This window comes from Coffea arabica, chromosome 5e, assembly GCF_036785885.1.
Source record: "Coffea arabica cultivar ET-39 chromosome 5e, Coffea Arabica ET-39 HiFi, whole genome shotgun sequence".
Classification (NCBI taxonomy): Eukaryota; Viridiplantae; Streptophyta; class Magnoliopsida; order Gentianales; family Rubiaceae; genus Coffea; species Coffea arabica.
In genome coordinates, this window is record NC_092318.1 from 48,832,914 (window position 1) to 48,844,012 (window position 11,099).

Here is an 11,099-nt window from a genome sequence, read left to right on the forward strand (position 1 = left end):
GACATTCAGCATTTGCAGAAGTTTATACACAGGTAAAGAAAGAAAGATGCTACTTGTTATTCTCTTCTACGTTTAATCCTTCAAGTCTTTTCATGCTTTGATCTTCTAGCTATCAATCATGACATCCTTATTAGATTGAATCATGCAAAGAACCTGTAACAATGTGTATATGTACATCTTCAATTCTCAATAGAACCAGATTTAGAGTATTAGACCTCTGTAGTTGACTGCAAATCAAGACTGCAGTCCTGTGGAAACTATTAGGACCCAAATGCTTGAAGTATCTTTAGACAAAACCAAGGAAACACTCCAATACAGCCGAATGACCGTGATCAAGTGAATAAAAGAGATGTCATAGTTGTTGTCCTTCCCTTATTGAAAAGATGTAAAATTTGCCAAAAGACAGTTTAATATTGAACTCAAGAAGGAAGACCTATAAATGAGTAGAGTGGATTGATGGACCATTTTAGCTTAGTGCAATTTTGCCACTGAACTGACTTAGGCTATGCTAACCACAGTATTGACCTTTTGGACATTGTGGCTTGCAGCATTACTATTCTTATAGGCCATTATTCTGCAAAACTAGCAGACAGGTTGTGGCTTGTTGATAGAGCTAAATCAAGAAACAGGAGCAAAATATTGCTAGAAACAAATGCTTTTCCAATCACCCGAATGCACTGTCTCCTGCTGTATATGGCCAATGTATGGCACCAACCAGCAATGTCCAACAAAAAATGCTTTGGGCGTGTATAGATTGCTGCATATCACAAAACGGAATCGAGGTTATCGAATTGAAAAACAGGCGTGTTCAAGTTAAATTACACTAAATTCCTTGACCTCTGTTGAAGACAAGAACATCACCTCTTGGCTTGGATTACATCGATTTCCTTTCAACCTTTATATCATGGTACAAAACATAATTAAAATCAGCAACAAAACTTATTCCAGATTCCTAAAGTACCATCATGAATAATAGGAACGAAAAGAAGGGTGTCTTTTACAAATTGAATGATAAGGGAAGTCAATGTAATTTTACAAACTGAATATAGAGAAGTCCCAATCCGCATCAGTCTAGCTATCAAAACTCAAGGAAATGACAGTCAAATGGAACTTGGCATTGTTGCAGTGAATGGAAACAATCAAACGATGGCTCAATGGGCACTAAAGGAATATAGTTAAGGGAATAGTCTGATGGATAATGCAGTGGCTCTCAAACTTGCAATGATAAAGGCAAGAGAACAACAATGGAGGAGGATTGAAGTGGAAATCCCACAACTGCAGCTGTTGAAGATGATAGAAGCCAACAAGGGCCAAAGACATCAGACTCTTTTCTCACTTAAGAGGATATTCATGACTTAAGCTCTATGTTTGTGGAATGCTCATTTGTTTTGGCTAGAAGTGAAAGCAGTATTAGAACAACTGATGTGTGTAATCATGCATTAAGCATATCTTTTCATGAGGAATGGTTAAATCCTCAGTGTCTTTAGACACTTGTATAGCTCCAATTGAGCCTTTGCTCACTAAGTGTATAGTTCATACACAAATCCAATAAAATCATCTATCATTTCCTGGAAAAAAAAAAGATGGGCATTTAACCCTTTTAACATGTATACAGTCATCAGCCTCAGAGTACACATTAGACTACGGAGATTTACACATTAGCAAGCAAAATACGCATACATCAATGGTTGAGCAATGCAGTAAGATATTGAATCATAATCGATTGTATCCAGAGCTCATGCTTTTCAACCCCCTCATCCTCTCTTTCATTGTCCTCTCCAGAAGAATCAGATTCACTAACACTTGGTAGCTCAGGTAGTATTTTTGCTCCTTCGATCAGCAAAGAAAGGCTCTCAGAATAAGTATCCACAAAGGATGAATCTTTAGTTCCCCAGATTTCGAGATGCTTAGATTTTTGAGTTCTTGGATCGTGTGAAACCAACTCTCCATTTCTTTCTGTCAACAATATATCACCATCCTTCCCAAAGCTCAACACGATCCCCAACCCTCCTTCACAGACCACATTGTACATATTACTCCAAGACTTAAAATTCCCATACTCTTGCATCAACCAAATGGAACAACTTCCACTCCAAACACGCCTATCGTAATGAAGAACAGCAACTGAATCCTTGCAAGCCAATGTGCACAAATCTACAGGAGACTCATCAACCAAAGCATCAGGCAACAGCAATTCCTCAAAAACCTCGGTACTCAAATCAAACAACATGATCAAATTTTCCTTCCCATTCTCCCTCTCCATATTCATCCTATATGCAGTCCAATGTACCTTCCCTCTCACAAATGCTTGAGTCCAAAAGTACTCAACAACCCAATTTTCAGGTACATCAACATCAATCTCCCTCCAATTCCCTACACTTAGTGCAAAAATCTCAACTTTCGGAGGCAAGTTATACCCATTACTTCCCTGAACATAGGCAATTCTTACAACCTTAAAATCATTGTTTTTCACATCAAATCCAAATCCAAGCACAAACATAAAAGGCCCCAACTTATCAAAAACAGCTTGGGGCGAAGGTAGAGTGAATTTCCGTCTGATCAGAGGGTTCCAAAACATAATAAGATTTGTGTATCCAAATAGATCATCAGACAGACACAGCAAACCATTGCTAAAACCAACAATCCTGAAATAATAACGCGATAAACCGCGAAGAGGGAAGCCTATTTTAATCCCATTTTCCACAGCGAATGCTTCATTGTCATAGTATACTGTGTAAACTTCAGTCTTTTGATCTTTAGAATAGTGCCGAACTAGCAATTTGTCATCTGGTGTAGAGGGTTTTGTGAGGAAAGCTTGATGGTTATACAGAGAGATAAAATAAGCGCTAGATATTAAAGAATTCCATGATTTTGATACGCACCTCAATCTTAGGAGAGATTTTACAGGAACCCTTATGAGGATTTGGGTCATAACCTCTTGAGGGATGTAATCTGACATTTTTAATTGGGCATTTGTGAGTTAAAAGGGGGGAATAAAGGGACTAAAAATGACTGATGAGTGAAGGCAAGACTTATTGAGAATGGAATGAAAGAGTGCATTTTCAGGCTTTTTATGTGATTTTGGGGAATAGCCGAGTCATGGCTGCCTTGCTTCTTCCTCGATTATGCAATTTTCTTTTGAGAAATAGACAGATGAACAAGAGGATTTCAGTTTGGGATGAAGACATCGAAGAAGGCAAGTGGAGCTGAGTCGGAGTTTCGTAGGCAAAGAGATCGGCCTCTTGGCTTAGATCAAGTGTGGAGACTGTTTTGTTAATATGTCCAGCGATGATTATGTGAATGTGAAGGCCTAATTTGACAAGTACAGCAAAGTACAAAATACCTCATTAATCGTAATTAATCAGTCCAGCCTTTATATTGTTGTTTCTAGAACATTATTATCGTTTCTAGAATTAAATCTACAATTGGGCATAGGGGGTGCATCAATTAGAAAGTCTGAATTCAGAAAATTCGGTAAATTGAATTTGGTAAATTTCAACCTATTTCGTTTTTGAATTCAAAAGTTCCAAATTTAATTTCTCTCGAAATTCAATTCGGAATTCATTATTCTATTTAATTCATATTAAAAAAATGATTTGGAATTTATTGAAAAAAAAAACTAACCTAAATGAGTCAGGTATTACACTATTATTATTATATAATATAATGACTTACGTATATTATAGCGACATAGATTAATCAGTTTGAGGTATTATACTATTATTATTATATAATATAATGACTTATATATATATATATATATTATTGTATATACGAAATTGAAATTGAATTAGGTAGTTGAATTCTGATTTCGATTTGTGAGTTCGAAATTGAAATTTTCGCTTTTAAGAAGCATGGTCTCAAATTCGCCATTTTCGAATGCGAAATCTCCACATTCCTTTCTTTTTTCTGAATTTTCGATTTCAAAATTCCAAATTCAAATTGAATTAGATCCAAAAATTGAAATTTTTTGGATTTGCACACCCCTAATTGGGCAGCAAAGGACAATAAAAAGTCCAAGGAATATAAACAAGAAAAGGCACATCATTCTTCAAATATTTTTTAGTGCTAAATCATTCTAAAAGTAACACACGTTATGAGATAAGATCAAATTATAGCATATGTTAGAGTAGTTATAGTTGTCCAGCTTGACAATATATCACTTTTGCCTGATAAGACTCTTAATGGATTCTATACATTATTTTTGGCCTTTTGTAGACTCTTAATGAATTTTCACGATTTTGATTGATTATTTCGCACATAATAAAGTTAGAAAACAAAAATTATACTGTAATGTCATATTTCTCCTCTTTAAGTGGTCTTGATAAGAGTCCTAAACTTCCCTCCTCACATCCAACAAAAAAAAAAATTTGATAATTATATTAGGGAGTTGTAAACTTTCGCCTTCCCATCCAAAAAAAAAAAAAAAAAAAGACTTTTGATAATGTATATTAGGGGCGTAAGCGGGTTGGGTACCTCGCTAATGCAACCTTTCTTTCCATTTGTTTCAATTAGATCTTTTTTATGTTTATCTTTAAAATCAAAATCCATTCCTTAAGCTATTAAGTACTTGCCAAAAATCCATCCAAAAAAGTCTTCCTTTTTTTTTTTTTTTTTTTTTTTATCTTTTCTTACCATTTGTTTCACCCATAAGCTATTAAGTTATTGTGTGCTGTCAATAAAAGGATTATCAGGTCAGGACTTGTATCAATTTACAGCGCAATTGGCAAACAAATCCGTTGTCGTCCAGCGGTTAGGATATCTGGCTTTCACCCAGGAGACCCGGGTTCGATTCCCGGCAACGGAAAATCAATTTTTCATTTTTCCCGGACTGAGTTACCTCAAACAACTACAGAAAAAGCCCTGCCATCGCTTGCTGCTGTTCCCAGATTCTGCTTCCCCGTGCTCAGATTGCCTTTCAACGCTTTTAATTGCACAATTAACTATTATCTGGTACATTTTTATGCGATGAAAAACCTGTTCTTTTCCTTTCTGTTTAAATTCATTTATTTTACTCAATCAGCCTCTCTTACTGCTATTCTTGTTTCTTGATTCTCCAATTTTAATATCTATGTGTGTGTTATCTAATGAGTAAAGTTTGAGCTTCAAGAGAAAAAGGTTCTGTTACGGGGGATTGGGATGGCTTTTTTTTTTTAATGGATTTTTGGCCTTGTTGAGAAATGCACAAGTTCTTATCAATTTGATTAATAGAATCAAATTTGGAACGTCTTTAGATTGAATGGCTGAAATGCATAAGAGTGACATAATAACTTACTGGTTATGCAGGCTGAGATTTTTGAAGGTGAATTTGCATTTTGCTGCAATACAAATGCAGATAATTCAAGTGGACAGTGTTTTGGCAAAAAAAGTAATAATAAAAAAAGTTGGGAGCTTTTGTACAGCCTCACCAAGTATATAAAAGAAATTTCAGTTAGTTTATAAAGTACAAATCTTGTTGGTTAACTACAAAGAATAAAAGGGGTTGGATGAACTTGAAACTGGATCTACTGTTAGCTCTTCACAGGATGGAGATTTGGTTGTACACGTTGGAATGTTTATTCATTAGGTGGCGGCGGAGGCTTTTTTCCGTCTTTTGCCCTTCAGTGCCTTGGTTCTTAGATTTATTATGATATTCCTGCATTCTTGATTGTACTGTGCTTGCTCAGCAGAAAATGATATTGCAGATAGCTTCATTTTGAGCTGAGCTTTATAAGTAACCACTATGATTTGATCAATCATTTATTAGACTAGAAAAAGTTCTAGCCTTTTAGTAACCTTATGCTTTCGTAGTTTGGGATTGGTTTCGAATGAATGCAATGCGTTTAAGATTTGCGGATATAGATTTTAAGGCTAGTTGACTTTGTCAACAGAATTAATCAGACATTTTTTGTGTTGACATGGGATGTGACCATGATAATGTTACATTCCAGCTAAGTTGCATTAATCATCGTTGTTCTAGTGCATAGATCATGCTAGAAATGCTAATGAAATATTAGTCCGTTTGCAAAGTGCAAATTGATATCTTAATCCTCAAGTAAACGATCCTTGTCTCCTGCATTTGCTCAAATTGTCTAATATAATGTGTGAATGCAGAGGAAAGCTTTCAATGGAGAGCTCTGATGATGGAAAGAATGGTCCTCTGGATGCCAAGGAGCATTCTCTAACATCTGATGGCAAAAAATCCATAGACGAAGTTCTTAATGGTCCAAATGGCCTTTGCTCGTAGAACTTGCACATGGATAGGCACATGTTTTATGTATTGTGTGACATGTTACAAGCCAGAGGCCTCTTATGTCACACAATTAGAATAAAGATTGAGGAGCAGGCAGTGATTGATCATGTTTATAGTTGGGCACAGGATATGTACTCGAGCAGTTCAAGAGCTATTTGGATACTCAGGCGAAACCATTAGCTGCCATTTCAACAATGTTCTAACGACAATTATGGCAATTTCACGGGATGTTTTTCCACCTCCTAGGCCTGATGTTCCACCAGAATTTGTGAAGATCCTCAATTTATCCTCATTTTCAGGTAACCTGAAAATAATACTCTGATTTTTTGTAGTCTTTCTTATTTGTCCTTGAAGTATTTTTTGTCTTAAAAGTTACTGTTTATCAAGTAGAATTGTGTGGGAGCAGTTGACAGTATATATTTGCCTGTGCAGTAGGATTGGATGAGCAAGTTCCTTTCTGGAACAAGAGCGGTTTTCTTTCACAAAATGTACGGGCTGTATGCTCCTTCAGTATGAAATTTCACTATGTTCTAGCTGGTTGGGAAGGTTCAGCACCTGATATACAAGTTTTAGGTTCTGCTGTCACAAAAGGTAACATATTGCAAGTCCCCGATGGTACATCATCTTTATAGGAACTGAAACTGAGCTAGCGGAAACGGTTTCACGCACACTGAATTACCATTTGGTGAGAACGTTCTGGATGACTCAGTATTCTCCCTTGAGTTCTTCACTTCTGAGTTTTTTATCACCTTCAATCTTAACAACAGCATGTTAAAAGTCCCATCTAATGTTTGTCTTTCAAAACTTCGTTCCTTGTATATCTCTGCTGTTGAGTTGAAGAATGATGCCTTTATAACCTCTAATAGCCGACAAGGAATCATCTTTAACTTGCCTGTCCTTGAAGAGCTTCGGTTTAATTATTGTACATGATGGAATTTGATGATACTTCCAAAAGATGCTCCTTTACTCAAAAGATTCGAAATGATTGGCCCCCCTTATAGATCTGGAAATGGTGCAATGTATGAAGGCGTTAAAGTAGAGATTTGTGGAGGCAACCTTGCTGATGTTAAATGTTCAGTTTTTTTCTTTGAGGAGTGTTTTCTCCAACCGATTGACTCTTGTTAATGCTTGTTTCAAGTATGATGCTTCTATTATGCATTATGATGATCATTGGAGGAGAAAGATGGTGTTGTGAGCTTGTGCACTTTTAGGTGGATTCTCTATCACGGGATGCCTTGAGCTATCTGGTGACTTCCTCGTGGTACACAAGTTTCTTTCTACAAGTTAATATTGTTAATAGTAGTAATTTTGCATTTACAACTGTTGTTTGTACACTTAGATAATGTCTGCTTATTTTTTTTATCCCCTCATTTCCTGCTTCAGTCTTGTTATGCTTTGGTTATGATTTGTTTTGCTATTGTTCAAGACTTTGCTCTTCTTGCTTTTCCTTTATTCATTCGTCGTTTTGTCTGTTGCTACTGTCAATGTGTTAATTTGCTAGCTAGTAATTACAAAATTTGCTTACTGAAGAAGTTGTTCAATTGTATATATGACCTCAATGTACTCAGCTACTATAAGAAACTAAGGAAGGAAACAGCTAATCTTCTTGGCCAGTATGTATTGGTAGCCCATTAATTTAAGACACGGTATTGAGCAGGTATGAAGGTGAAAACCCGATATTTCTCTTTGATTGAGTGCACCCGGGACTTGATATTTAGTTGTTGATGGAAACTAAGCGTTGTAATCTAGAATAAAAGGTACATAACCATCAAGTTTGAAGTAACTTGGGATGCGTATGCAGTCAATAACAATAGGTTGATGGAGAGATTTTTCATGGCTTGTAATAACTTGAATTGTCTTGGCAATTTTGGTTGTCTTCCTGCGCTGAATTCTGAATTATCTTGCTGAACATTGGCACATTGCCCTCTTATTGAATCCATCAATTCTTCCCAAGTTGCTGTCCTAGGCGGAACCATTAGGTCCTCTTCCAGTCTTTGATAAGCTTAACTGCCTCAAAGTGTCAGCAGTGAGCGGTGCCAAGTGTGACAAGCCATTGGTGAACTTGCTCAAAAGGGCACCATAGCTGGAATCTCTGATCATTTCTTCGGTAAGTATTGAAGTTATTTCTGATCCCCCTAAATTCACCAAAGGCTTTAGAAATCAGTCTATATTTACTCCCTCCCATCTTTCTTTGTGCCAGTGCCTCATCGTTCTTGTTCTCGTCTCCTCCCCTTCTCTCTTTTGACTGCACTGCATACTGGGCCATCATTTCTAATATAGTACTTGTCTTTGATATGTCCTTCTAGTTCCTGATTTGTAGCGGCCATCCGGGGTTGGCGGTGACAATGAGGGAATTGATTTTGAGCCAGCAAATTTTATGATTCACCTTAAGGTCATCAAGTTTGATAACAAGTTTCAGAGGCAAGGAAGTTCAGATTCAGTCAGTGAAGTTTTTGCTCGAACATGGCTCAGTACTTGGAAAAGCCTGTGTTATGTCTGTTTTCTGTTCATTTGTATAACCATGCATATATGTTTGCAATCAAATTGAAATTATTATTTCAAAATTAAAAGTTAGATACAAAGAAATTGAAACTAGCATGCGAAATCTTGTTGATCAACAGTAAATAGGGTGGATTATTAAACTTATACTTGTTTCTGGTATTTTCCTGTAGCTTTGTTCTGTGCTGTATAATGAATTATATCATACATGATTGGCAGCCCGGTTCAAGATCATAGGAGAAGGAATAGCGCATGAAAAGGTTTGGGAAATTGAGATTAAAAATTCGGTGTGGACATGTTTCAATTTTAGTTTCCTTCCCCACTTAGAAGTGATCAGTCCCCAACCCATATGAATATAACTTCTGCCCAGGTCATTGTTCTGGTTTTTTCTTGTACAAAGGTTGTGCTGCATCTTAAAGAGAGACTAAAATGTTAAAATTATTCCAAAATGAAACTGAAGAAAAACTCTGATCATACTTCAAGAGCATGTGAGCACCAAGAATCAGATCCCTACTCCACTATTTTTCCGGATAAGAATGTCAAACATCCTTGTTTGGCTTATGGTTTTCTGTAGAAAATTTTTTTACGTTTTTTGTAAAAACATTTTTAATCACTTTTTTTTAAAATTTTATATACATCAAATCGCTACAGTATATAGTTTTTTTAAGGGTTAAATGCAGAAAACACCCACGAACTTTCATGGAAGTTGCACAAAACACCCTGAAATATGTTTATAGGCATTTTGCACCCCGAGAAAACGACCGTTCACACATTTCACGGTGAAACAAAACGCGTGGAAGCCACTTTCTGTCCGTTGAATTTGCTGACAGAATTGCCCTCTTTCCAGTGAATATAAATGAGAACCACCTACCATCACTTCTCATTTTCCCTCCTTGTATTTCCTCTTCTTCACATATGCACAATTCTTCTTCTACTCACATGGAACACAGTCCAAATAGTTGCAGCTCAAGCAATGCATATGAAGCAACAAACTTCAACTATTAAATAAAGTGATCTAATCCTTCAATATGGGTTGGAGTCCAATGCCACCCCAGTCATCAATTCTTTGTGGTTTCTTTGAATCTTTCCGGCTATGGCATTTCTGGCCAATTGGGACCTGAAATTTCTCGTTTATATCACTTGACCGTACTTGACTTGAGCTTCAACGCCTTTTCTAGTTCAATTCCTTCCCAACTAGGAAACTCCACTCGTCTGCAGCACTTGGATCTCTCTTCCAACAACTTCACTGGACGACTACCTCTCGGCCTTGGCAACTTGTACCGTCTTTCCTACTTAAGCCTGTACGACAATTCTCTGACTGGTACCCTACCCCGCTCCTTGTTTTCCATCCCAGCCCTTCACACCGTGTACCTCAACACCAATCGACTGACCGGCACCATCCCATCCAATGTTGGAAACGCCAGCGAGCTTGTGTGTCTGTGGCTCTACGGAAATCAGTTGTCAGGGACCATTCCGCCCTCCATAGCAAACTGCACTTCCTTGCAAGAACTCTATTTAGGTGACAACCAGTTGGTTGGATCATTACCGGACGCTCTCGACAGTCTTGAGCACCTGGTTTATTTCGATGTAAGCAGCAACATGCTCAAGGGCAACGTTCCTTTCGTTTCCGGGAGCTGCAAAGAGATGGACACATTTGTTTTCTCTTTCAACAACTTCACGGGAAGCATTCCACCAGCTTTGGGAAATTGCAGCAGCCTAACACAATTTGCTGCTGTCAGTTGTGCCTTAACCGACCCAATTCCTCCCTCTTTTGCCCAACCAGGAAACCTGATGAATCTTTATCTCTCGAACAACAGGCTGTCAGGAGAAATTCCACAGGAGCTGGGACGGTGCGCGTCCTTGGTTGATCTGCGGATAGAGGAAAACCAACTAGTAGGCCAAATTCCAGTTGAGCTAGAAAAGCTCAGCCAGCTGCAGAGCCTGTTTCTCTTTACCAACCATTTGACTGGCGAAATCCCTCTTGGTATATGGAAGATTCAAAGCCACGAATTAAAAAATCAAAACCAACCCAATAAATTAGCTAACAACCAAATGCAAGACCCAAAAAAAAAAAATCACAGAGAAAAATGAACAAATTTCTGAGCTACTTGAAATACCAAAAAAATAAAAGCCTGAAACAATAAAGGAAAAAGCATAGCAAAACTCAATAGTCAAAATCTCACCTTCGGAAAGCAACAACGAAGAAAAAAATGTAAAAATAAAAACTCACCCATGAATGCTAGACGTCGGAACAAACCCAGTGGCAATCATTAAACAACACAACTTGAACTCTACTACTGATTGAAAGCAGCGGTGAACAAAAGGGAAAAAGTTGCAAGTTTCACCGTTTACCGCCGACCACTGCTCT

General features: G+C 37.4%; 2 protein-coding genes, 1 non-coding gene and 1 pseudogene across 3 annotated transcripts; 3 read left to right on the plus strand and 1 right to left on the minus strand.

Annotated features, from left to right (window-relative positions):
• Window positions 1-1,544: 1,544 nt before the first annotated feature.
• On the minus strand, window positions 1,545-3,320 carry LOC113743542 (F-box/kelch-repeat protein At3g06240-like). Its single transcript, XM_027271596.2, has 2 exons — window positions 2,883-3,320; window positions 1,545-2,787 (listed from the first exon to the last, which is right to left on the minus strand). Exon 2 carries the CDS (start codon window positions 2,576-2,578, stop codon window positions 1,682-1,684), a length of 897 nt encoding a protein of 298 aa, XP_027127397.1. The 5' UTR covers window positions 2,579-2,787; window positions 2,883-3,320; the 3' UTR covers window positions 1,545-1,681.
• A 1,236-nt stretch (window positions 3,321-4,556) lies between these two features.
• On the plus strand, window positions 4,557-8,893 carry LOC113688046 (uncharacterized; annotated as a pseudogene).
• TRNAE-UUC (transfer RNA glutamic acid (anticodon UUC)) lies at window positions 4,736-4,807 on the plus strand. Its single transcript has one exon. It is a non-coding gene; the product is annotated as a tRNA-Glu (tRNA).
• An 855-nt stretch (window positions 8,894-9,748) lies between the features above and the next one.
• Window positions 9,749-10,871, plus strand: LOC113687608 (uncharacterized; the record flags this gene model as incomplete). Its single annotated transcript, XM_027205182.2, has 1 exon — window positions 9,749-10,871. A coding segment is annotated over one exon (1,074 nt), but the record flags the coding sequence as incomplete, so codon positions are not given.
• Window positions 10,872-11,099: the final 228 nt, after the last annotated feature.